Source organism: Alternaria infectoria, assembly GCF_024043175.1.
Source record: "Alternaria infectoria strain BMP 0036 chromosome Unknown scaffold_13, whole genome shotgun sequence".
NCBI lineage: Eukaryota > Fungi > Ascomycota > Dothideomycetes > Pleosporales > Pleosporaceae > Alternaria > Alternaria infectoria.
The window spans coordinates 506,665-533,171 of NW_026250702.1; the positions used below are offsets into that span (position 1 = coordinate 506,665).

The 26,507-nt window shown below is 53.8% G+C and overlaps 6 protein-coding genes across 6 annotated transcripts; 2 read left to right on the forward strand and 4 right to left on the reverse strand.

Annotated features, from left to right (window-relative positions):
* Positions 1 to 674: 674 nt before the first annotated feature.
* RPB2 (DNA-directed RNA polymerase II subunit RPB2) lies at positions 675 to 4,531 on the reverse strand (the record flags this gene model as incomplete). Its single annotated transcript, XM_051499038.1, has 2 exons — positions 675 to 840; positions 912 to 4,531. The coding sequence occupies 2 exons, from the start codon at positions 4,529 to 4,531 to the stop codon at positions 675 to 677; spliced, it is 3,786 nt and encodes a 1,261-aa protein (XP_051350773.1).
* A 734-nt stretch (positions 4,532 to 5,265) lies between these two features.
* J4E92_007676 (uncharacterized protein) lies at positions 5,266 to 6,429 on the forward strand (the record flags this gene model as incomplete). Its single annotated transcript, XM_051499039.1, has 1 exon — positions 5,266 to 6,429. The coding sequence occupies one exon, from the start codon at positions 5,266 to 5,268 to the stop codon at positions 6,427 to 6,429; it is 1,164 nt and encodes a 387-aa protein (XP_051350774.1).
* A 1,212-nt stretch (positions 6,430 to 7,641) lies between these two features.
* On the reverse strand, positions 7,642 to 8,384 carry J4E92_007677 (uncharacterized protein; the record flags this gene model as incomplete). The annotated part of the gene is made up of 2 exons (XM_051499040.1): positions 7,642 to 7,898; positions 8,378 to 8,384. The coding sequence occupies 2 exons, from the start codon at positions 8,382 to 8,384 to the stop codon at positions 7,642 to 7,644; spliced, it is 264 nt and encodes an 87-aa protein (XP_051350775.1).
* Positions 8,385 to 8,414: 30 nt separating this feature from the next.
* J4E92_007678 (uncharacterized protein) lies at positions 8,415 to 10,397 on the reverse strand (the record flags this gene model as incomplete). The annotated part of the gene is made up of 1 exon (XM_051499041.1): positions 8,415 to 10,397. The coding sequence occupies one exon, from the start codon at positions 10,395 to 10,397 to the stop codon at positions 8,415 to 8,417; it is 1,983 nt and encodes a 660-aa protein (XP_051350776.1).
* A 3,560-nt stretch (positions 10,398 to 13,957) lies between these two features.
* Positions 13,958 to 15,283, forward strand: J4E92_007679 (uncharacterized protein; the record flags this gene model as incomplete). Its single annotated transcript, XM_051499042.1, has 1 exon — positions 13,958 to 15,283. The coding sequence occupies one exon, from the start codon at positions 13,958 to 13,960 to the stop codon at positions 15,281 to 15,283; it is 1,326 nt and encodes a 441-aa protein (XP_051350777.1).
* A 6,786-nt stretch (positions 15,284 to 22,069) lies between these two features.
* LAE1 (Secondary metabolism regulator lae1) lies at positions 22,070 to 23,216 on the reverse strand (the record flags this gene model as incomplete). The annotated part of the gene is made up of 6 exons (XM_051499043.1): positions 22,070 to 22,103; positions 22,155 to 22,580; positions 22,633 to 22,776; positions 22,830 to 22,867; positions 22,924 to 22,942; positions 22,999 to 23,216. The coding sequence occupies 6 exons, from the start codon at positions 23,214 to 23,216 to the stop codon at positions 22,070 to 22,072; spliced, it is 879 nt and encodes a 292-aa protein (XP_051350778.1).
* Between the last annotated feature and the right edge of the window lie 3,291 nt (positions 23,217 to 26,507).

Genomic DNA, 26,507 nt, shown 5'->3' on the forward strand with positions numbered 1-26,507 from the left:
GGAAATCGAACGTTATGAAGAAAGAGAAAGAGAGCGGCAATTAGCTGGGGACGACGCTGGTGACGATATCGAGGGTGTCGAGGAGGCTTATGATAGTGACGAGGATTGGTCGTTTGCGTTTGACGATGATGAGACGCTCGTTGCGTTTGATGGACTCAAGAAGTGAGTGATATTGATGATGACGAGAGCGGTGGTAATCATTCGGTAAGGCGTACACAGGACCGTGTGGATAGATAGTACAGATACCAAGCAGTAGGCAACACAATAATGCCGATTCGTACAACGTATCTCGCTTGATGGCTTTGTGGTGAACACCATCTGGGAAAGTAGCATCCTTGATTCCAGTCTACGTTGATTTACAAAACAGATTATTGTTACTTCGTCTTTAATCACATGCAGTTTTTGTCTTATTCGATTCGCCTCTGATTAAACCCCCGCATAGATGAGAAAAAGCGCTCGCAACTTAAAAACGCCAGGCTAAAACCTCCAACGGCAGCCTTGTATTTCCTCTTTCAATTCATTCTGCCAACCTTCGACAAAAAAACTTCAAAAAAACGCCATGATCATGCAGAAAAAAACAAACACGACTACGAGAAAACCCGAAAGTAAGAATACCCCCGACCAGTTTTCCGCTCAGAAGACAGGCTAAGCCTGTCCATAGCGTCCGACAACGACTAGTCACGGACGCTCAATCCAGAGCGATCGGTAAACATTCTCGTGGCAATGTTCATGGCGAGGAGTTCCTGGAAGAGCAGCTTGGCAGCGTAGGGGATGTGGATTTGGGAGATGCGGGTTTTGTTGTGGCAGGGGCGGCATTCGTAGAGGCCCTTTTTGAGTTGGCTGGATTTGAAAAGTTAGTAAGAGTGTTTAGGTGAGAGAGATGGGGAGATGTGGGAGAGGGGAAAACTTACGCAATAGGACTCATCAGACCGCAGATGTCGCACACGTGTACGGTGTACGCGTCTGAGACGGTAAAGAGACGTTCTTTCAAGAAGGCGGCGGCGCCGTGTGCAATCATACAATCACGTTCCATCTCGCCAAAACGAAGGCCACCGTCCCTAGCACGACCCTCAACAGGCTGGCGAGTGAGAATTTGAAGGGGACCACGCGCACGAGCGTGGATCTTGTCGTCGACCATATGCCTGAGACGCTGGTAGTATGTCGGGCCCAAGAAGATCTGCGTGCGCATCTTCTTGCCGGTGTGCCCGTTGTACATGATTTCGAAACCGCGCTTTTGGTAGCCGGCGTCTTCGAGCAGACCGGAGACTTGGTCGACGGTGATGTCGGTGAAGGGGGTGGCGTCTCCTTCTTGTCCGGTGATGGCGCCGACTTTGGAGAGTAGACACTCGATCAAATGGGCAATTGTCATACGGGAGGGAATGGCGTGGGGGTTGATGATCAGATCGGGGGTGAGGCCTTCCTTGGAGAACGGCATGTCTTCTTGACGGTAAGTGATACCAATGGTTCCCTTTTGTCCGTGACGAGAAGCGAACTTGTCACCGATTTGCGGCACCTTGGTCGTTCGTGTACGGACCTTGACGAAGCGCAGTCCCTCAGTATTGGTAGTGAACAGTACTTGGTCGACAATACCGTTCTCAGTGCTACGCAGTGGTGTTGAGACATCACGCTTGGTGTGGAGAGTAGTCTTCTGGCCGAGCTCCTGAGCGTCGGTGGCAATGGGCGCGGTCTTTCCGATGATGATATCGTCACCGGACACACGCACACCAGGCGCAACGACACCATCGTCATCGAGCTTGTCGTATGTTCCACCCTTCAGACGAAGTGTATCGGCACGCGTAGGCTTCTCGAACTGCTCCAGAACGTTGACACCGATACGCTTCTCCTGCTCCGTGTACGCACGGTAGAACAGACTCCTGAAGAGTCCGCGATCGATACTGCTCTGGTTCATGATAACGGAATCTTCCTGATTGTAACCACCGTATGTGGCAATGGCGACGATGGCATTTTGACCGGCTGGAAGCTCACGGAACTTGAGGTACTCCATCGATCGAGTAGTAGCCAAAGGCTTCTGGGGGTAGTATAGGACGTTCATCATGGTTTCCATGCGCAGCGCGAAGTTGGTGAGGGCGACACCCATGGCTTGTTTACCCATGGCAGATTGGTAGGTGTTACGGGGCGACTGGTTGTGATCAGGGAAAGGAATGATACTGGCACAGATACCCAGAATCATGGCCGGGTGAATCTCGCAATGAGTGTAGGCGTGGATGCGTGGGTCTGGTAGTGGCTTGAGACGTCGAAGACGGTGCTCGCCTTCGGTAGAACGCTCAGCCGCAGGTAGGCCCATCTTCATCTCTCGCCACTCTTCCAGATCCTCGGGAGAGAATGTTATCATGGCGGTCTCCTCTTCTTCGGCGTCGAGGTATTCCACAACTCCATCCTGGATAAGACCTCTCCAGCCGTAAGTGGCTTGCTCAACCTCATCCTGACTCCACCCCTGTCGCGTGCTTGTCTCCATCTGTTCCTGCTTCAGCTTATTACTGATTTCTTTGGTAAAGATGAGGTGGTTGCGGTTCGGTTTCCGGATGTCGTTCTCAACAACGAACAGCGGTCTCATGACACGGCCAGCATCTGTAAAGATCTTGAACTCTCGGTCACGAATGTCACGAATCAAACTCATCTCGTAGGATAGAGTTCCGTTTCGTCGCAGCTCCTGCACGACTGTGACAAGCTGTTGGGCGTTGGAGTGAACACCAACCCAGACACCGTTGACGAAGACCTTGGTCGCATCTGGGTTCTGGTTTTGGTCGTACTCTTCCAGAAGCTGCATGTTTCGCTGTGTCATGAAGTCGATGATAGGCGAGGCGTCGCTACCGACACTGACGTAGCACATCAAAGACAAGTTCTTGACCAGACCACAAGCTTGTCCTTCAGGAGTCTCGGCAGGGCAAACAAGACCCCAATGGGAGTTGTGAAGTTGTCGCGGCTTGGCTAGCTTGCCGTCACGACCGACTGGGGTGTTTGTTCGACGCAAATGCGACAATGTAGAGGCGTAAGTGTATCGGTTCAACACCTGGGACACACCAGCCTTGGCGGAAGCGGCCTTCTTCTGGTCACCCCAGTTGCCCGTTGCCAAAGAGTACTTCAGACCATTTGTGATGATGCTGGCCTTGACAGCCATCTGAACGTTGAAGTCCTGGTTGTTCTCAACGCATCGCTGGAGGTACTTGTACACGTCCTTGGTGAGCTTCAGGAAGAGAATACGGAACAAGTTGGCGACCAGAGGTCCAGCAAGATCCAGACGCTTTTTACCGAAGTGATCACGATCGTCCTCGTCGCGGCGACCCAAAACACACTGCAAAAGGCGGTGGATCATGTAACCAAAGAAGTAGGCCTTGCGTGTGTCCTGACCCTCCTTCTGGGAAATATGCGGCAAGAATTCTCGCTGCATAATGTCCCTCGCGAACTTGAGACGCCTGTCCTTCGTGCCTGAATTGGCGCCACGCTTGGCAATGAAGTCCAGAGCAGTCTCTCGGTCCTGAACAACGGATCCCTCCTCGATACTGGGCTTCAACAGCTCCAGCATTTGTGTGTCGGTGCGGTCGTAAACGATGTGACTGAGAATCTCCTCGTCGGAGACAATACCGAGCGCGCGGAAGACGATGGCCATGGGCACATCCGCCTTGATGTATGGGAGGGTAGCGTATGCGAAGGGACCGGGGATACGTTTTCCGGGACCTGCGAGTGAGTTCTCCGCCCACTTGATGTTGAACGATGAGATCAACCGGGTGCCCTTCTCGACCGCACTTCGAATCTCAGCGATCCATGGAATAGGACCCTGCTTCTTTCGGAAGACCTGTACAATGTTCGCGGCACTGCGCTCCTGAGCGATGAGGACTTTCTCACTTCCGTTGATGACGAAGTATCCACCCTGATCGTAAGGGCACTCGTTCAGAGCGAACAGGTCCGCGTCAGACTGCGCTCGCAAATGGCAGAGCTCTGACCGCAACATGACAGGAAGCTTTCCGATGAAGACTCGCGCCGCAGCGCCATCATCCATTGGCATGTCTTCACGCTCCCACCGGATCTGCGATGGGCCGCCTGTGTAACCACCCTCCATCTCCTCGTCATCGCCCTCCTCTGGTTCGCGCCCCTCACGAGCGACCATTATTCGGTTCTCGATATCGGCCAACATGGCACCGGAGTATGTGAGATTCCGTAGACGCGCTTCGTGGGGATAAAGTTGCACCGTGGTGCCGTCGCCTTCGGTGTGTGTTGGCCGCGCCAGGTAGACGCGCCCGAATTTAATTTCATAGCGGCGCTTGATGATGGGGTTCTCCTCCTCATCGGGGTTGTAGGGCGTATTTTGCTCGAGAATGACGCTGCCGTTTTCTTTTACGATATCCTGGATTGTGTTGCGCGTGAATTCGTCGTAGGAGTCGAGCTGCTGCGAGACCAGACCCTTGGTGTCGAAGAAGGAGCTGATGACCGCCCAGCAGTCCTCGGGCAAGACGCGGTTCTCCTCATCCTCGTACTCGTCCTCCATACCGTCGTAGTCGTACGGCTCGGCCATGATCGCGACTGGGTTGATTAGGCGCGGGGAGGTGAAGGGGGGTGGGTGAGTGCGGACGTGTAGTGTCCTGTCTGTTCCGTATGCGACGGCGGCGACCGCCTCTCAAAGGACGTTCGGTGCTAACGCTACCCGTCTTAGCGCCACCGCGTATCACGTGATTTCACTAGCGTTCTAGATTCCATACAGTCCACCCGTGTCTTCCAGTTCCTGCATCCTTCTCGCGGCAACTTGCATTTTACTTGTAGATCCCGCATTTCGGGCCTAGACTTCCACTCAGCCCAGTCTAGGTTACACCACATACTGAACTCTCGAAGTTGGAGGCCTTAAACACCAGCACTAGATCCTCGTGTCTCCAATCACTGGTGACCGGACGCTTTCCAATGTCAAGAACTGGCAAATAAGTCTACATACCGCCGACAAGCCACACTTGCGATCTAGCCCTGTAGTTGCGACAGCATTCATTGTTCATACCTATTCGGGATGCATTATTTTATGCACTAACGCGAAATGTGCTCCGTATGTCGATCTGTACATTCTGGGCAGTGCGTGATGGCTCAAGGAGGCTGAAATGGCTGGCTGAACAAAGTATGGGTATCGCCAGGTCCAGTCGCCAGGTCAAGTTGGGGAAGAGTCTGGGACGATGAGCTGGAAGAACGAAGGCATATATAAGAGCTGTGAATGCGACAATAGGACCATCAGACACTTCGGAAAGCTCATATATACACGGTGGCAACATGCATCTCTTACCTACTTTCTTCGCCGGCGCTCTCTTGCTTGCACTTGAAGCTAGCGCAACTGCTACGACAAAGTCCTACGTTACTTGTATCACCAAACAAGGTCCAAAGCCGGTTGCTACCGTCAAGACAACGTCTCGCATCTTGACGGTACCTTTCTATGGCTTCAAGTTCACAACGAAGACGCCTACATATGTCGTCACTCCTCCACCGGTTACCGCCACGGTCACTGTCACAGCGACGAGCGTAATGACTGAGACCCAGACCCAAGAGACCGACACGTTCTCTGAAACTGTCACGCAGACCGACACAGTCCTAATAACATCCACGGACATCACCCGAGTAACAGACACCGCCACGCTCACTGTCACGCTTACTGCTGCAACAACGACTGTAGTACCTCCTGCAAATTTCCAGCCCATCCAGTCAACCTTCCCCAACAGGAAGCGAAGATCCGCCAGCCTCCCTGAAGTAGCATCGAACGAATCTGCACTAGAAGAGCGAGGCCAAGCGCAACGTATCATCTTCAACAAAGGCCGAAAACCGACATGCTCACCTCCCCTCTACCCACAAGGAGTGGCTTGTGTTGGCATAGCAAAGGTCATCAGTACGTCGACCATCACCCGGACCGCGAAGAGGACCACGACTGTTACGACGTCGGCACCTACCTCTTCGGTCACCACCACAATAACCGAGGTCAGCACGACCACCCTCACTCCCGTTCGCGCAGCAACAACAGTCACTGTCGACTACTACACAGCCATCACACAAACCATTGTCGAGCCCTCTACCATCACAACTGTCACTACCCAAACAATCGAAGTAGCCGCACCAGCTTCCACCTTCTACGCCGCCTGCGGTGCCGACAACTTCATCTCCAGTACCAATGGCCAAGTTTCCAGCCAAATCCTGACCAACGGCCTGTCGCAGCAGAGTGTCGTTGCCGGGTCGATCTATGGATGCTGCGCGGCCTGTATCTCCACATTTGCCTGTGTCGGAAGCGTATTCCAGGTAGTTAACGGCCAGAGCTACTGTTATTTCTTCACACGAAATAGTGGTGCTTGCGCTCCCGCTTCTCTGGGGGGCCAGATTATCTTGCAGGACGGAACACCGGACGGGTCTGTGTTGCTTAGTAATGGGATTTGTGGGAAATACTATGTTTAAGGAGGTTGGTGTTGGTGTTGATGTTGATGTTGATGTTGCAAGTAGCTACTATGGACACCGTTAGGCGGTCAAATACTGATTGATGAACATCCTGTCATGCTATCATCGCCATCGCTGCGTTCCCCTGTGAGCGGTTGAGTCATTGAGCGACATAACTGAGTAACATAACCTTGCCACCACTCAACGCCATCCCTCCTACCCCCATAAATACCCAAGGCGCATATATCCAGCCCCAGTACCAACCATCTTAATACATCCCATGATACACAGCCATTCTATCCAACACCTCAATCTCCAGGTCCACCCCCGCCTTAGCGAAAGCCTCGCTCACCACCTCCGGTAGTATAAGCTTGCAACTCGGCCAGCTGCCACGCTCCTGCTTCCAACAACCACCTCCATCATGAGCGCAAAGGCTCTCGCTCATTCGAACTCGGCGCAAGCTGCACAGTTGAAGCAAAGCTAGTATCCAACCAAACCACTTAATCCTCTCCGGTTCAGACAGCTCTTGGAATTGTCGCATTTCCGACCCACCCGTGGCGAAGATACCAGATGGGTATCTGAACCAGATCTCTAGTTCGCGTACATTCGGTGGTAAGAGAGTCGTGATATCGCTCCTGAGCTCAAAGCCCACGCGGTTGGGATTTGCTTTCAGGCTACCGCATGACATTTCCTCGAAAAACGCGAAAGCCGGCACATGCAGAATCTGCAAGGTGGTAAAATTGGTGAATCTAGTTGGGCTCCAAGGTCTCTGCGGTACTTCGTAGCATATGCCAGGCAAAATAGTGAGTTCTCGTAGCGTCTGTTGAGTCGCCCATAAATTAGCGATGCTGACATCTAGGCCGAGTGAGGGCGCGCCGTCGAGGTACCATGTGAAGCGCAATTTCTCCAGTTGACTAGCAGTGCCAGCTTTCTTCACAGCAGCACGTCCATTGTGTATTGATGGATATGTACACCATTTGTAGTCGATGGAGGTGAGATTTCTGAAGTTGACTGTGTCAAACCATTGGATGGAGGGCGCGGTCCAATACCCGAGCGCTGCGTGCGTGATATTCTCTCGTACGACTAGTGTTTTGGCGGTGGGCAGACCGAAGAGCCAAGTTGACATGGCTAAGTGATGCTCGGGACAGTCTATGCTAATAGGTGTGGTAGTGTGATCTCTCAGCCTGTATTTGACGTTAGCTCCTTGCCGACAATCACGTTTGGTCAGTAATCTTACATTTGAGCAATCTCGGATGATGCGTCCATTTGCTCAAACGTTGATCGCGGATCGTCCAGGATAAAGATAGTCAAGTTTTGTAGATTCGCAAGTTTGGCGAGAATCTCCCGAATCGCGTCTCGTTCGAGGGATAGCTTGCCATATGGGTACGCGCCTTCGAGCTGGCAATCGATTTGTAGCGTTTGTACTGAGCCGGCGAGGTGCGGGGCGGCTGTGAGCGCGGTCAAGAGCATCGAGCAGCGTCCATTATGAACTGGAGTATGTTGCGCAGGTACTTGGATGTCGCGGTAGAGAAGTTGCTGGGCTGATGCTCTGAAGCTGCGGTGTGTCTATCAAGCTGTTAGCACGAATAATAAAATGTCTTGGAACCGGGTTGGCAAAGCATAGCAAGGAGGCTACATACTAGTAATAAGTTAGCAAGATATCTTAAGAGCTATCTGTGGCGGCTACTTTACCCTTAATCAGAGCAAGCCAGGCATTCTTGTCGGCGAGATAGGCGAAGATTTTGTCCAATGTCTCGTTGACGAAAGTTGTAATCTTCGATTGAGACATGATGTGTTGTAGAAGGTCACAAAGTGTTCGACTTACTCAAGTTCCGGGTGTTGAGAATGCGAGCTTTTTAGATGTGGAAGCAGGTGGATAACAGAGTGCGCGGTGGCCGAGTTAGACTGGTGGTACCTATAGCGTGGATCCGGCAGTGATTGGCAATGTAAAGACCACCATTTTGCAGACCGTGCATAGAGTCCGAGAGCGTGAAACTCCTCCTCATTCAAGCGATCCACATGTCTTGACAATTTCCCTTGCCCTTCTCCCAAAGTTCACCCTTCATGATTCCATGAATATAAGCGTCACCTATGAACTCCCACGTACCTTCACCTTCCCGCAGTATGAGCGGCGTCATAACGCCACCGACTAGCACAACGTGGTCTCCAAGCCGACATATACTGGGTACCAGAGCATAATAAGTGGTCTTAGAGTCTGCAAGACCAACTATTCGCGCGCCCTTGCGATTTAACGCCTGCCAGGTCATAGACCTGAACTCTACTTCAGGATTGACCCAGCCAAAGCGACGAAACACACGCTCAACCAGAACTACCACGATGTAGCAAACTAGGAAGCGGTGGATGTTGAATGTGTGAAGAAGACGCAGGATTTTCTGGCGTTTCTCAAATGCTCCGTAAGCGTTCCTCTTAGCTTCTGGGGTATGTTGCGTTTCGCAAGCCGTGAACATCTCGTACATGGCTTCCGTTGCAGACTCGCCGGTCGCAGAGTAAAGCTGTTTGGCGTGCTGGGGTCGAAAGAGGACTTCCCACTCATGAACTTGCTGCATGTTAAACTGGAGGAGCTTTGCTTGATCGAGGAGAGATTGGAGAAGTGGGGCTTTCGGCAATTCCCAGCGGCGTGGTGTAAGCTGAGTGACACGTGCCACTGCAACTCCAGACAACCGCAACATCTTGGGTAAGTTTTCTGGATGCTTGCCAAGTTCTGGTGGCGAGTTGTATGCCTCGATATCGAAGCTAGGTTCAAATCCAGAGTTGTTCGAAGCATGGTAGTCTCGCGCTTTATCGGCATCCTTTCCAGGTATTTCAAGCATGACTAACGATTGTGGTGTTGCTTCCGTCCATTGCCAGTCCGGTACCCAAGACGGAAGTGTGAGTCGGACGACTCTGTTGTCGCTTTCTTCGAGGGAGTTGGTGACCAGACGAGGCACATGGAGGATTGCTACTTGCCCTTTGCGAAGCGCGCGCGCGGCCAAACGAGTGTACAGTATCTCTGTCGTGAGTGCCTCGTCATAGTCCGGCTCTATTCCCAGCTCATCCAATGCCTTCTTGCATCTCATACCGTAAAAAGCTAAGATTTTGTCTTTGGCATCACCAGAAAAACATGATCGATGCCTCAGTAGCGTCCCGGGCCAATCAAGATCGACGCCATTTTCCCATTCCATCTCACTGAGCCTCATGAGAATGATGCTGCCTAACTTGACTCCTTGGTAAAACTCCCACAGCCACAGCTGATTCAGCGTTAGATATAGAGATGCACCTAGAAGCGATTGCCAGAGTATCTTAGCGCTTCCACACACGAACACCACCTGACTGGAAACCACGACCTCTTGCATGATCCAAGCTCGTTCGAAATAAGGCCGATCCAAAAGTCTGAGCAACGTCTCCAGTGCTGGATCGCCTAGCTTGACCTTAACACGCACATCTTTCTCTATCTCTTCTGCCGGTGACAAAACATATTGTCCCTGCTCCGCCAGCTCTCGCCTGTAGGTTTTGTTCAGACCAGAAGCATATTCAAAAGCTGCTTCTATCCCCTCCTCTCCCAGACCCAGCCAGCTCACAGTCACACTAGCCTTCATGTAGATCTGTCGCATTTTTGGTACTTGTGCGGTCTTCTCCTCCTTATTCTTTTGATCTAAACATACGCTGTCGACCCATATTGTGCGTGTTTCCAGCCAACGCCATCCTCGGATCTCGTAGAGCAACGGTATTAAAGTTTTAGGTATCTTCAGAGTGTTGTCGTTCTCCAGATCACGAGGTGGGGCCGCGTTGGTGATATGAATGGTAGCTTCGTGTGGCTCAGGGCCCCAGCAGTAGGAGAGAGCATAAAACTTTGGGGCTTCCGACAACAATGTTGTGTACAGTCGACCGGTAATGGGGCCACTTGGAGGACCCCTGTGAACTTCCAGCAATCGTATGTATACATCTTCTGAGTTGTAGAGAGTCGGAAGTGGTTGGTATTGATATGGCATGTTTGTGTGCCAAAAGAGACCGATGAATTTGGATAGACCCCGGAATTGCTGGACATTTCCGGCATTGGAGGTACACGCCTTCAGATATACCTAATTTGCGCGTCGAAGACCGGGCGTGTTACATCCATTGCACTCCCTTGGGGTCGCCATCTTCGAGATAAGACCTGCCCAGACCTGCCCAAAAACGCCATATCCTCAGCTGGCTCGTTTGTGCACAAAAGGAGAGACGCGAGGCCAGACAAAGACGCGCATTTGCGGCTGAAGTTTGCAAGGCTAAACGGAGGCTATGTCATTCGCTCGTTCGGATCCTCGATCCGGCCATTGGAGCATACTAGTTCACCTGTATGTTCAGCTGGCGTTGTGTTGTGGATAGTCCGGCACTACGTGATATTCTTCAAGAGAGCGGGTGTGATTATCGCTTTCGAATGCAGGGCCTCCGTGGCTAGCTGTGTGGCTTTGCGCGGCGCGTCGGCGAAACGGTACGTAGCGGATGAGGTTTGCGTGTTGCTTGCGTGCTTGCTTACGAAGAAGCTCGTTTATTCGGTGTCACGCCCTAGTCCATATTCGGCGTAGCGCTCGTGCTGGGGAAATCTTCCCGAGGTCGTCCAAAAGGAAACTCGCGCACTCGAACAACCACGGCGCCCATACCAAGGCAGGCGTAACAAAATGCTTATCGCGAGCAGAACTCCAGTTTACAAGATCTGCTACCCCACAAGTGATGGGCGTGGTGTGGACCCTAGCGCCCACCCTCCGTCTCCACCTGGAGTACCGATCTTTCACACCCTCACATGGCCCGACTGCTAGCGCAATCGTCCCACCCAAGAGTTCTTGTTCTCCCGTGGATCGAGGTTTATAAGGTTACGCAGCATGTTACAACGCGGGCGCCTTGCCCTCCATAAAGTTTGTCGGCCCTTTCAGCTCTCGACCCCGCGTCACAAGAGCACGCCGATGAAACCTGGTTGGCCAACTTTAAGAGCTCTGCCCTTGGCTCAGGAATAGAGCACGCTGAGAGGAGCGACGCGTCAAGGGTAGATAGGCCAAGCCCGCATTGGGTGTATCGAGCTGCAGAGCCAGTCTTGGGCTTCATCTGACGATGATGTAGCTACTTTTAAGGTTGGGTCTTCCTCTGTCTCTGCGAATCCGCCTTCCTCCGAGCTGCGCGCTCGAACGTGAACACTGCTTTCCTATCTACCCATCCCGTGGTCCTCAAGCCATACATTCCGTTACTCCGGGGTCACCACATGCGCGCAGTCGGTGATTGCGACACCCTTGGTATGCACGCAGCTTGAATCGGTCGACAAAGGAAATCCAATCCGCGGCATATACGCAACACCTCGAAGCGCGCTCAAGATTTCGCTTTCTCTCTTCTCTCTGTGTGAATATACCCTACCAGTCTTATTATTATGTCAAACAACACTGAAGAAGAGACGTCGCCGGCGAGTGTAAAGAGTGGTACGATCGTCATCGCGATCATCGTGCCCTCGGTCTTGATCATTTTACTTCTTACGCTGGTCATCATGTCAGTCTCCGCACTGGTGTCAGAGGACCTCATGCATGTCTAAGCTGACGATAGGAACCGCCGCAGGGGCTTCATTCTCCCACGATGCGTCCGCGATGAATCTACTCACAAAGAGAAGCGCTGGAAGACGCGGCAAGACGAGCTGGAGACGCACATCAAATCACAAAATTTCTATGATTGGCTCGAAAGTCAGAAGGAAAAGTCTTCCGACTTATCGCAAGCATCCGATCCCCTATGGTGAGTATGCCAAATTAGCCATATTCGATGAGCGGGCTGGACTGACTATGAGACAGCGCCATCTGCCTTGACGATTTCGCCGAAGATGCGCAAGTTCGGGGACTCCACTGCTCTCACGCTTTCCACTCACACTGTCTCGACGAGTGGTTCACAAGATACAATGAGTACTGTCCCTTGTGCCATCGACCAATAATACCCGGGTCTCGGGCAGCGCGAAGGAAAGTCCGTGAAGGGATGGATCCAACCATTCCGGTAGTCCTCATGGTGTAACTGCTGCAATCGACAATGAGAGACACAGTTCCAGCTTCATGAGGCTCTTGAATCTTCGGAAGATGATGCACACCTCTACCAGATCCTGGCATAGGCTGCTTTGGACAATTGAAAGCGACCACATCCGCGGATGGGAGGACCATACTTTAGATCGAAGAGCCCGGAGCGATGTACAGCCAGGGCTTAGTCGCAGCGGAGACGGGTTCAACAACGGGTTTTTAGATACTTCGCCTACACGGGAGCTTCCGCGCCACAGCCGCATACGGGCTGACGGACGTTCTCCAGCACCTGCCAATCTCGTTCTGAGTATGCCAGGGTCAGTTGAGCGATCGGGCGGAGACTATGAAGAAGTGGGTCAATATACTCAACTCAAGACACTATGCGTCTTAGGAAGAGCAATGGCCTTCCGCTCAAGCGTAATGATAGCACCACACCGACGAGAGGAAATAATTCGATAGTGATAATCTAGGGACATGGATAACTAAAGTCCCAAGATATAGGGGAGTAGAGCTTAGTCTACGGGTGACCTCTAGATGCCCGGCATTTCCTTGTGTTGGCGAGATAGTTATCACTATGTCGATTCGAATAAATACACCAAACGAGTTTTGAGTCTCTCGCAAAGACTCTTTGCGTGTATTTATACCCCCTGCAAACACAGAGAGGACATACAAGCTTAGTCTCGATTGCATAGGAGCATGTTGAGATGCGGCTGCTATTAGTGGGGCAGCCGAGGCCGCTAACGGAAGCGTCGTTGGCTCCCGCTCCAACATGGCATTGCCCACAACACACCTGCACTCTTTTCATACCATGTCATCCTGTGATGATCTTCAGGCACAAGAGCGACGGCATTCCGAAAATAATGCGAAAAAGATACTGCTGTGGCTAGGACCTCGTAATGAGGCGCACGGCGTGCCATCGCTAGGATGGTTCCGGGCATGGAGCGGGGCGCAGGGAAATGTCACGCCACCCTCTGGTGGTCTGATCAACCTCTACCTTGGTAATCTAGAACAGCGCAGAACCTGGCACAGGACAACTTCCGCACAATTGCTGTACCGAAAGCCCCGTTGGAGCGACTGACATTTTCTAGGCTTTTGACTGCCCTTTGCACCTGCCACTCTCGATACTGCATCTTCATACCCCCTGACCAGTCGGTAGATCAAACCCCGTACGAGGAGTACCACGAAACGGTGTGGACTTCGCCTGTATTGACCTGCAACTACTGCCAAGCTGTTCCTTGGGTCTTACTCACCCGCCTTAAGCCATCGCCTATTCCCGTGTAAAAACCTAGAGAAACTTCTCTCAAACGCGTGGATACATCTTCACCATCGACCCATGTTGAGTACCTGCGAGCATCTTTTCAACTTGACGAAGACAAAGGAAGTGCCCGCGCTTATAACCTCGACCCCAGCTCGACCCTGATCCTGCACCTCGCCCGCTAGTCTCACGTGTGGCTTGGCCAGGGTACCTTAGCGATTGTATCTCCTGATCAACGCGTGAGCTCTTCCGTGCAACAACCCACCCGCGGACTATCATCATGGCTCTCAATTGGGACGCATTCCTCAATACTGAGGGTTTCAACCTACCGAACGACCAATGGTCCGATCTTTTACCACCAACGTCTGCCCCTCCCACTTCCCAGATGCCTAAGTCGACCACCACCGACACGTCAGGCTCTTCACCTGAAGACGTCACCAATTTTGATTCCCTTCTCGGAGGAACATCAGGCGATCCTTACTTTGACGACTCGCTGTTCTTACCTAACGACTACTTTCTGGGCGACCTCGACGTCCTCAAGCCCTTTGGCAACAACATTGGTGGAGGGAGATCTACCAATGAGTCGTCACCCGAGCCTGTACATGGGACTGGTAACGACTCTACATCTCAGACACCATTAGACGTAAACGGCCTAGACCAGTCAGCCAACATGCCGCCAGCTCAGAGGCAAGCACTCCAACGTGCCAACACCTTCCCCAACCCTGCCTATGAATCTTTGTTTCCCAACAACCTAGATTCCGGTTTCGTCGAAGACCTCACCTTCCCCGACGGCCCGAAAGGATCATCTACCACTACCAAGCCAGGGCTTGAGAGAACTCAAACATCAACAACAACAAACACTACGTCGAAACGTACCAAGAACAAGCCAGACATACTCTCTGCCTGCTGGACATCCCCACTTTGCCCCAATCACGATGTAAATGGTTCACCGCCTAATCCATCGACGTGCGGCGGAGGATGTGCTCCCTTCTTGTTCGCAGACCAGGACGCTCTTCCAAGTATCAGCAACCTGCTCAATGATCCACAAGAAGTCACTGCCGAAGATGGTATAGTGGAGATCCAACCACGCCCCAAGAAGCGATCTGAAAGCGACGCATCAGCAAACGGCTTCTCAACTCAACAAAGAGAAAGCAAAGACACAACCACATCCCCAACAGACGACCGAACACGAATGAAGAGCGAGACGACAGAAGACGCCTCCGCCAAAGAATCACCTCAAGCCAACGATGATGAGAAGACAAAGCCACGCCGACGACTACCGCACAACCAAGTCGAACGAAAGTACCGAGAATCGCTCAACACACAACTAGATTCCCTCAAGCGTGTCGTGCCCTCCCTCCAAAACCAACGAGCGTGCGACGGCGCGGATATCGAGGACCTACCTACACCCTCGAAGCCTAGCAAAGCAGTCATCCTAGCATCGGCGACTGCGTACATCAAACAAATGGAAAAGGACAAGAAGAGCCTGGCAGATGAGAACCAATTGCTTCGGACGAGGGTCAAGGCTCTCCAGTCGCTTGTTAAGTGTGACGACTGCAGCTTGATGCAGTATGTCATGGACCTGAAGATCAAGCAGGCTAGTTGAGGATCGTTTGATTCCTCTTGTTTTGTTTATGCGATGCTGGCATCAATACAGCATCCACTCGGCGTTGGTGGGGTCTAGGATGAAAACATAAAGCGTTCCACGTCAGCGGTCACAACTTTACAAGATGAGTTTTGTGCAATCGCACACTGATGGCTCGTTCTCATCACGGCCGAACTTGTACTGGACATATACAGCGAATCGCTGCTTTTAATGACTGGCGTTTGGGATATAAGAGTAAACTGGTATGCGCTGGGCAAAGGCGCTGGAATCAGCTTGGGCGATGCCATGAGATAGTCTTCACCGTAGTTGAATACAAGGCATCTAGACTTGACTCTTCCATTCAGCAGTCTTCGGTGTCATATCTATGTACAGCGAGATCCCAGACTATATTGTGATATGTGTGCACACTATGTTATTATGGTTAAGCATCGGAGATCACATCAGTAAACTAGATACATGTCCAAACAAAGCCAGCCGCTGTAACAAATTCGCTTTCCAGGCGCCGCAACACCCAAGAAATCATTTCAACATCTCCAATGCGCCTTCAATCCGCGGTAACCTCCATCACTTTAACTTCCACACCTTTCGCCTTCACTTCCTCGATTCTGCTTGGTGCAGCATATCCATCTTCTTCTACGCGTAACTGGTCAATCTTTTACCCTTCTTTAAACACCAGCAAGTGAAAGAAAGATGACTTACGCATCCGACACTGCGCATAGCCAATGGGATAAATTGGTCCGTCCCATCGATCCCAGCCTTCTTCGTAGGAAGTTATGGCAGCTTTTTCGCGCTCGAAAGCGATATCTGCAGCGGTTGTTGTGGAAGGATTGGAGAGAACGGGGACGGTAGTCATGATCGTTGCTTTCGTTCTCGTTCTCGTAATTGTGGAAGATGGATGAGTAGCTGTAGATGTCGACGTTGATATCGATCTAATCGTTTTATGGTTACATTCCGGGCCTTTAGCAGAACCATCACATGTACATTAAATACTTTTTCCCATCCATACCACCTCCCTGTCTCCCCGCAACACCGACCGTGGTGGTGAGACTCCAAATGCTGATACGGGCTTCGTGTGCATACACCCAACACGCGACATCGTATTCCATTCCCTACACGCATCAACTTGCCAACATCACCCCATTTCCCAATTGCGAGTGCTTTCTCTTCGCTGCATAACTGCGATTGCACTATAGCTGTACATCGAGGATTACTGATATACAGGGATCGGGTGGCTGCGGGGAACACATGCCGTGTGGTTGTGGTGGCGAGACCGGCTGCTTCCGCCGCGAACCATCACGCCACTTGTCTCTCCACTATCGGGACCCTGCGTCGTTGTGTCGAACGACGTGCGCATATTGACAGCTGCGTTTGGCGCATGTTTTCCTCTATTGTATTTTCTCATCACAGGTGAAATTGCCCGAGGTTGCCCAGGTGGTATACTGGATCGCGTGGAAGTCACACCATGGTCTTCTGTCTCGTTCGGTCATGGGATGTCTGGCAGAAGACGTTGAAGTAGCGATGGGTCCGAGTAAGTTCGAGTATATACTACAGCGATTTGACTGTAGCGTTACTGCTGTACTTGTTACTACCAAGCACAACGCTACCTAGGTACTATTGTATCTTCACCAATACCTTAACCACCAAACCTCTACATCACTATACCGAACACAACCAAGCACAACCAAACACAAAGAGCGTACTACATCTTCCACACACCACCACATGTCACTCTACCCAAACATCCTCGACATCTCAGCCTACAACACCATGCTCGCGCCGCACTACCAGCACCAAACGCCTTACCTACCTTCTTCCTCCAGTAAACTCGCGCACTCACCACACCCACACCACCAAATGACTTGTGATCATCTCTCCGACGCAGTCCAAGACTTCTTCTCACACATGTTCGCGCCGGCATCACATCTCGCATGCACATGCTCAACACCATGTTGGGCTCCAGCCCCGCTGACTCCATACAACTATAACGCGCATGACGGCAAAATAGGGATTGTTGTTGACAAGGATATTGTGGTGGCGGAGGAAACGGACGAGATGGAAGAAGACGGGGGCCCGTTGTGTAGAGAAGCTACGATTGCATCTTGGAAGGTGGGAGGGAAGCAGCAAGAGCAGGCGCAGGAGAGGAGGAATAGGAGGAGAAGGAGTCTGGAGTGGTTGGCTGGTGTGATTGGGAGGGGAGGGGTGTAGGATGATGGTATCTAGTAGAGGAAAACGAATCAAGAGAACCGTGAGGGAGTTGTTCAATGTTGCGAAGCTATTATCAGTATTGGGATGTCTTCAAACGTCCGATATTGCGATACATACGACCAAATAGGTCTTCCCCGCAATTAGTATCCCAGTGTAATCAATCGAGGTCATTATGGTATACGCATATAGATAGCTGCAGGGCGAGACGTTGTGATTAATGCATACTACAAGAGTCCTCCGTTGAGCAAGTTACATACGTAGATGCTGCTGCGACTAGGTTAGGCTAGGACAGACGCAGTTGTATTCCTTTTTATCACTCATCTGCCCAGGCATATCGCACACCACACCACACCTCACGCACCCACCTCCAAACGCCTATTCCTTTCCACGTGTCTTCCCCCAAAGAAACTTCAAGCCCCGAAGCCCCGAACCAAATTTCCTTTCCCATGTCCACACCCAAACTGCACTCATAGTACCTTCCCTAAGCGAGCCGCAGGTATGCAAACTAAGAGATCTTAACGCCAACTAAAGCACGGAGTGCAGTGACTATATCCCCCAAGCTAGCGGGAGCCAAGATCGACCGCAGTTGCTAGTGAACCAAAGCGGGAAATATCACGACGAGCTCAATGTCAAATAACGCCTGAGGGTTGGCCGCCGCAAGGACGGGGACTAAAAACAGGCGTGGTTCTAGCAGCTTGGAGTAGTTGGAGTAATGGGAGTAGTGCAATGTTAGTGTAGCGAGAAGGAACAAGAAATATACGTGAGGCAGGTGACGCGCTTTGCGTACCCGAAGGGGTGTCGTGTGGATGTAGAGCTGGTATTTCGGATAGTGACAGATGCCGCTGTCCGTGGTGGAGGTGAAATGGGCTTCCCATGAGTCGATGCCATGTGAGCGAAGGCGGTGACACGACTGAGCCCTGGCTCCTTGATGTCAGTGCAATTTCCCCACGGACTTGCTCAAGTTTCTCCACGGACTTTTCCTGATTTTCTCCACGGACTTACTCGTACGCTTAGAGTTGGAGATGCGTAGGCGGCTTGACGACTCACCCGTTCACGGCCGTGTATACGTAGGTACGTACCTCTCTTACCCGGATGAGCTGCTATACGAATGCGACGACTGGCGTAACGACCTACCTCCCCGACGATCATCGGCAATGCGAACATTCCCATGCCCACGCCGTGGGCTCATGAATCGCGTCATCGGAGGTGAACGGCCTGGATCGACGGCTATGCAGATCCCGCAAACGCGGTACCGCCGTGTAGAGTCAAAGTTGCGACACAAGTGGTGTCACAGATCTCTGCCACCTTCCCAGTTCTTGCCTATTCTCCGATGCCAGACCCTCGATTCAAGATCACCTCTTAACCGAGTCGAAACTAAACGTACCAAGCTTTCCGCTAGTAGGTGTGCTAAAGTTGCTACAAGAGCACTAGCTTTAGCACCGGAGTGTTCGACCCTGACCAATGATTAGCTTTGGATACGTCCCGGCGAGTAAGCGCAATTCCAGAGTGCGTGGTTTGTTGTAGTATATCAGAAAAGTTGAGAAGATTCTTGGTAGAATATTGCTGGTTTTTGAAAGCACTGTTCCTGCAATCCACTTCCCCATACGAGATGAGGAAGCGGAGAGGAACTCTTATGGCCCCAGCGTTTGTCATCATAGTGGGGGTCCGAATGAACGAAACGATAAACTGGAGTCGGAAACTTACAGAATAGTGGTCGCCTAGGGTGGCATGGTGCGGAATGTTTCCTCAGTGTAAGCGATGGGGATGTGAGCTGAGTCGAACAAACGGACGGACTCTGAGGGAAGACCAAGTCAGTGGGAACTAATGCGGACCATCTTCGGGACCTGCGAGGGATCCGGTCCGTGGGGCCAGTCACTCTGCAGGCTGACTGGCTGGCTGGCTGATCGTGTAAGACGGATAAAGCTCATTGGATCCGTGGAGCAGGATCAAGCAGGATCGAGCAGGATCGAAAGGCGCGCCCTTGCATAATGTAAAATGTCGCTGCCTCCGAGAGCGAACAAGATGGGCCGAATATAGCAATCCATCGTTGTTGTTGCTGGGAGCTGGGAGCTGGGAGAGGATCCGAACGGTTGGTTGTAACCACGCCACCAACACGTCGAAGGACCAGGCAAACGGTTGCCGCTCACCGGCAGATGGGCTAGTGTAATCCCATAACGTCGTGCATATGTATTCTGCAGCAAAGATTTTTTTCGACCTGACAGCTGATGCGACTGGGGACGGAGCGCGGAGAGATCAGCGAGGCCAAAGTTTCACTTCCACCATTCTCTGCTAGCACCGGACAAGTGTGTATATCGCACAGCGATTAGGTCGGCGACTGCGGTTCGCAGCGGGCGAAGATTATCCGGGAGAGTGGTAAGATACAGGCGGCGTGGTGACAGGCGGAAATAGTGGCGCAGGGCCGGCGCAGCACGTCGGTGTACTATGTGAGATGCTGCGCGGCAGGACCTCGCCATCGGTAACGAGGGCAGCGGAGGGTGGGAATCGCATCATGGACTGGGTCCTAGGGCGGAATAGAGTTTGCAGCGCTCGCCAGTCACATTGGCGGTGTATAGGTTGGAGCAGAGGAGGAGTTTGGTAGACGAGGTGGATGCCTTGATGGTGCGCACATGGCTGTCGCGTCCGCTCGAAGGGAGGAGAAGATAGACGCAGGGCAGGACGGAATCGGCGGAGGTGAAAAGCGGTCCCCTACACGTGCGGCTCGGTTGCGGGGATGGGGAGGCGTGGTTCTCGGAGGAAGCGCAGAGTCCGGTGGTCTGGCGAAAGGCGATGGCAGATGCAATACGCGATTGTGACGAATTGGCGGTCACGATGCAGGCAGAGCGCGTCGGCAACGCCTGCTCATGCCGATGTCGACCGGCGAGCTGTCACGGCGGTGCCGGACATGTCAGAACACTGTGCGGCGATCACTGACAATGGTGTGCGCATTACAGGCTGAGGGATGCACCGAGAAAGGACCGTGGTTATCAAACATGGTGACATGGCGCCTCTCCATGTCGTTAGCAGGTCGCGCGAACGTGACGCGTTGTTTGGTTGCACGCGGCGCAAGATTGCGATGCGTCGTGGATGGGGGTGTGGGCAAAGGGGAGCGCGGAAAACATGGGTTTGCTTTCCGTGGGTGCATTCGCATTTGCAGTGGCATGCAGCGTGCGTTGGAGTACGCGAAGACCGGAGAGTGAGTAGGTCCGAGTCCAGACGTTGGATGCAGTGATGCGCCCTTTCCTCCTACGAGTGGGCGGCCGGCCGTTCCTTCCCTTCTTCCCTGGAGGGTCCGCGGAAGGCACCATACGCGGGATACGGGAGAAGCCTCAGAAGCCTCGGCCGGCCCAAAGCATCGGAACGCACGCCTTTTCCCTCGCCCTCGCCCCCATTCCCACCCCGCATACCACCACCTCGACAAACTTGCTGCCTCTGCTGCAAACGTCATACGAGTCATGCACTCGACTGTCCAGCTGCTAGACTGGGCGCGCGCCGTCGGACATCGTAGTTGCAGCCGTCTAGTATATCGTGCATGCAACTGCATGGGCGATAGACACCCATGTTGGCCATGGCATGCTGCAGCTCGCTTGCTATTATTGCTCCAGAATGGATCGGTCCGGCACCCTGGGCCTCGAGAGGCAGCGATGCAACACTGAAACAATACGCGCCCATCTTATGCGTCCCGCCGTCTTGTGTAGAAGCGCCGCTGGGTCTCCACCGTTACAGATCTTCGAGAGGACATCCTGGACCAGAGCCAAGAGTGCCCACAACGTCGGAACGGCGACGCGTGGCAGCAGCGTATAAACCACGGACAAGTGATAAGTGCATTGCCACCTGTGCGACGTCATGGCTCCTTCCCAGAGGGTCGATACTTCCGACAGACTTTCTCAGGAGAGGCGTTGCGATAAACTCTATGAGAGGAAGTGGGGGTATATTCCAGCTATTATATACTGCTCGTGCTATCGAGGAAAGGGGACACACCAAGGGTCCTGAGCGCTCCGCTAAAAAAACAACAACATGCTCGTCAGAAAAGAGCCAAAAGGCCGCATGCAATCCACCATGATTCGCGTCGTGTGCGCTGCACCGACGCAAAAGGACGTGACGTGCACAACGAAGCTGACGCGCTGAGACCGCCATGCTCTCGTGAAGATAGAGGCAAACAAATCGTTTTGTCGCAAGGAAACCGAGGTATCAAGGTATCATATTCTTAACATGCCATAACGCCAGACTGGGGTAGTCGCCCAAAGAAGACCCGATTTTCCCTACCGCAAGATGCGCCATTAGGTGAAGAGCAAGTCGACGCGAGGAAAGGCAGAAGAGGCAAAATCCCCTGTTCCGAGGTGGTTCGCGCTGGTGCGTGAGCCATGGGATCGGCGAAAGTGAGGCTAAAAATGGTGTCGCGGAATGCACAACATCCTGGAAGCATCTCTAGAGTCCAGGTGTAACGAGGCCGTCGCGTTGATGCGCTCGATAGAGCGTCGGGGGAAAGCCAGTCCGGGCTAGGTGGGTGCCTGGCAGGGGCTACCTGTGTAGCGGGCAGGCAAACTATCCATGAACAGAGTGGTACAAGGGTGGTGCGAGATGCTACTGCTGGGGACGGCGGGCAGTCCAGATGTGGCTTTGGGCCGGTCAGTGGGCGTGGGCAGGCGCGGATTGGTGCGTGACTTACATGTTGTTGTACGCATGGATTTTGCGGTTGCAGATTTCCCTGCGAACACTCTCGAGCACTGGCCTGACATGCGCGTTGAGGTCCCACTGATAGACCCTTGTGAGAGGTGCAAAGGTTAGCGCCTCCAGACCCTCGGTCAGGCCCAAGTTGTACCACCTCCCAATATCCTTCTGGTGCGGGTCATTGGGCCATGTGTTGTAGGGGACGCGAATAACCGTCTCCTGGATGTCGATGAAGCCGGCGGCCTGCAGCAGCTGGCGGGTGCGGTGTTCGTAGGCGATTGGGCGCGAAACTCGTTGCGTGGCGTCGGCCAGCCAGCCGTACCACTTGGTGAGCATGCTGTCCGGGGGCAGCGTGTAGTCGTCGCAGCGCGGCTCCATGTCGATTTCAATGTGCTCTATCCAGCCGGTGCCGGGCTTGAGATGCCTGCGGCAGTTAGCAGGGGCGCCAAAAGCGAGGGTCTAGCGAGGGCGCGCACGAGTAAATCTTCTGGTAGAGTTCGGGCCAGCTCGTCACGCTTCCGCACGCCATGCGCAGGTGGATCAGGTCCCAGGAGTCCTCGCCCAGCGTCCATGGGCTCTCGTAGTCGCGTGGTACTCGGAATCGCAGGTTCGGGGGGATTCTGCGGGGGCTGCATCAGTGTCAGGCCGGACAAGCGACGGGCGGGCGGCATACTTCTCAGGCTGGATATTGACGAGATCTAAACCTAGGACCTGCGCACATCATGTCAGCCGTCTGGCAGCAATGCGTCATGCTTAAGTGGGCGCACCTCGGCGTTTAGGTATTTGCTGCACGGGCGCGGTTAGCCTTGAGTCGGTAGCTCTGGCTGCTTTGGCCAACTTACTCGGCCATGTCAATTGCCCAGATGCCCGTCCCACAGCCTACGTCGAGGATGCGGGGCTGCACGTTTGGCTGCGTCGGCACCGGCGCCTGGTGCAGCTGCCCTCTCCGTGCGACGGCGAAGAATTGGTGGTAGATGTCCATGCGGTCCTTCTCGGGCTCGTCGCACGGGTACATGTAGAGGCCTCTCCGGAAGCCATGATACCAGCGGCCATTTTCCATGTAGTTGCTGTTCTGAGCGGGCACGGGCAATCTGCGGGCGAGGGTCAGTCTGCGGGCGTGGTACGGAGAGCGGGGGCACACACCCATTCGAAGCCATCGTGACCATTGGAGCGAGAAGTATCGACAGCGAGGGCAGACGGCTAACGGCGAGCGAGGGCGGTGCTAGGGGCCAAGTCGTCGTATGCGCTGATCATGGGACGATGACGGGGACGCGGAAGCAGGGCGCGCTGTCGTTTGGGACGTGTACGGCGTCGAGTGCGGTCAGGCGTGGGTATACTGCTACAGTCCAGCAAGGCGATCTCAGTCATCAGGGCAGAGCGATGCGGGAGGTATTTAAAAGCGGACGACCCCTGCAGTGCTTCCGTCAAGCGCGACTACGAGTGCTGACGCTGGGTCGACCACAAGCAGGCCGGCATCAATGCAAGAGGCAGTCCGAGGCGTGCTCCACTCATCTTTTGCACCTCTCTGGGACCCATCGGCACGCAGGCCATAGCTGAGCTACTATTAATTAGGTGGCCCTGTCCATGCCACTCGCGCTCGGAGCTGGACCCAACCAAGTCAAGTCTCTTCCGGCTACCACAATGGCGGGTGCAGTCGTCTCTCGGAAGCGCATCCGTGCACTCGACTGCCTGCCAGTGCCTACCAATCTCCTAGTAGCCTCTCCCTATCCAGTGCCCCAGGCACGTCGTCTGGTAGCAGCACACACCGCTCCCCACCGTCATGCGCCTCACCCTCAGCATCAACGCACCATCCGCACCATCATCGCATGCACCATCATACACTGTAATGCATCCCCCAGATGCATCATGACAGCCCCTTCCTCTTGGCCGCGACGCCCAATAGAGTGGTAACCGACCTGCGCGGAATCCCGTACCATGCTCCACTCGAGCGAATAGGATTCCCGTCATTCACACACACCCTGCCGGTTCTGTGCTCGTCGTCTGCCGCTTCAGGACACCATCAGCCCTCAGCGACGCTTGTCGGCCCAGGCGACGCTTTCGCGTCCAAGACCGAAATGACTACTCAGGTGATACCATTCAGGCTGGATAATCTCCGCGATCCCCAGCAGCAGCTCAATCACCATGGTGCTTACGCGAGACGAGTACCGAAGAATTGCTTATCCCAGCGGACCGTCAGGCTGCATGCGCGTTTGCCCGCCTGTAGCGTTTAGAGCACGTTGCGAGCATAGCACAAAAGCACTCTGGGACCGATCCCACTGCCCCAATACTTGCAACCAGGTTATGGCAGACCACCGTTTCGACTGCATTGTCGACACAAGTCTTGTTGCAGCGCCGCGCGCCGTTCCGCTGCCGACTGGTCGTTCGGTACAGGAAGGGTTGCGCAAGGGGCCAACCCCGCCTGGCTGTCGGTAGCAGGCTTTGCTTGCGACGACGATAACAGCAATAAATGCATCGATATCTTTTGTGAGCCCTTTGTGACAGTAGCGTTCGCCAAGTACGTAGCAGGTAGATCGATTGGGCCGATCAAGCCATGGCCATGCAGTCGCCGACACGGCAGGTAACTTTGTCGATACGTGATGCGTCCTGTCGAAAGCGTTCCCAGAAGCATGGTTCACCGCCTAGGATCACACACCTCATTCGCTCCTAGTTGCCGTCTAGAGAACTGCGCCGCACGGGAAGCTATAGCTCGCGAACTGCTTTCTGCGTATAGCTAGAAGGCGATCATCCTGCATCGCTTGCATCTAGCGGGGCCGGCCTTTGCAAAAACTTGAACAAAGACGCCAACGTAATCGTTACAAGCTGCTCCAGGGACTGAGACGCGACGTGGCTGCAGTTGACAGTTCCGCGAGGGACATGCCGACCGCGCCCATGTCAGCATGTCAGCTCCACGATGCAGACGGCGGAGTCCTGGTAGCGAGGCCCCCCTGCAGGCACAGAGGGACCGTTTCAGCTCTCAGCACAACACCAGCATAAATCGGAAACGATGCAACCTCGCGAGGGACGGCTGCAGGGTTGGAGAGGAAGAAACAGGCTGACTGATGGCCGCGAGGGCGACAAGAGTGCGGGGAGGCCTAGACAGACAGCCGTGAGCAAGGCAGAGTGAAACACGGTCGTCGCTGACATGGCTGAACCGGCGTGCTGGGTCTCTCCATAGGGCTGGGAAGGAAAGTGCGACTGGCGAGCCGCCGGTCGGTCGATGCCGCATGAACACCAGAGCTGCCTCCACCACCGCCCACCCACCGCGCGACAAACACGGCGCCGTGACGCCGAACTGCTTCTAGCGAGCGTCTCCCCTCTTTTGACAGCCAACGACAAGGTCGATGCTGGTCGTCACTGCCGGCACCCACATGGGTCGCGCCTGGGATACAGCACATCGCGCGACGGCATTCGCCCGCGGCTGCAGAATGAAGCGCGCGTGGGGCTGACATGTCCAGCCTGAGACGACTGAGCATGAGCGCCTGGGCCCTGCCGACACCTCAGCGCACCAGAGACGGCGTTTCAGGCCTGGTGAAGCGGTTCCAGCTATAGTGCACCTGCACAGTAGACATCATCGAAACATCGCAACCAAGCATCATGGCCCGTCTTCTGCAGCACATCTCTAATCGGAAACCTTTGCCAACGCAGAGTCAGCGACCAGGCGCTTCCACCCACCCCAGGCGCGCCGACTTACGGTCCTTCTTTACGTCATTGTCCGTCTTGCCCGCCAACGGAATGACTTTCGGCGCGGGCCTGATATCACCATCTCCAGCTCAGGCATGTGTAGGTTATCCGAGGCAGCCAGATTGCGATGACTGGGGACGCGGCGGTTAGCGAAATTTATCACGGTGTAGTCTACAACACGGCCTGATACCCACCGAGCTTTTGGCGCCCGTTATTCATGCACAACATATCCTCCTTCGACATAGCACCGCCGCTATCTCTTTTCCAGAAACAGACGAGGTCTATCTGGCTACACTTTTCCTTCGCCGCGGGGTCCAATCTTGGGCGCTGGCAACGAGTCAGCATACGTGCCGTGCGGACGCCTTCGATTGCAGCCGTAGACTGTCATACGCGACGATTGTGTCGACCCAGCCGCGCTGGCTGTGTTCACACATTGCGTATGCCGCAAGTGCTCGACTCGCGGACCTCTGCATCATCTCACGCCGTCACCGTGTCACGGCACATCCCAGCATGTGCGGTGCGGTGGTACAACTCACAAAGACCGTTGGAGACGCACCACCCAGCCCGACGGCTGCTTGCAACCGTAACCACACGGCAGCCGCCGCTGCAACCACCAAGTGCCGAATTAGCAGAAACAGTCCCTTACAACGGACCGAACCATCAGGCTGTA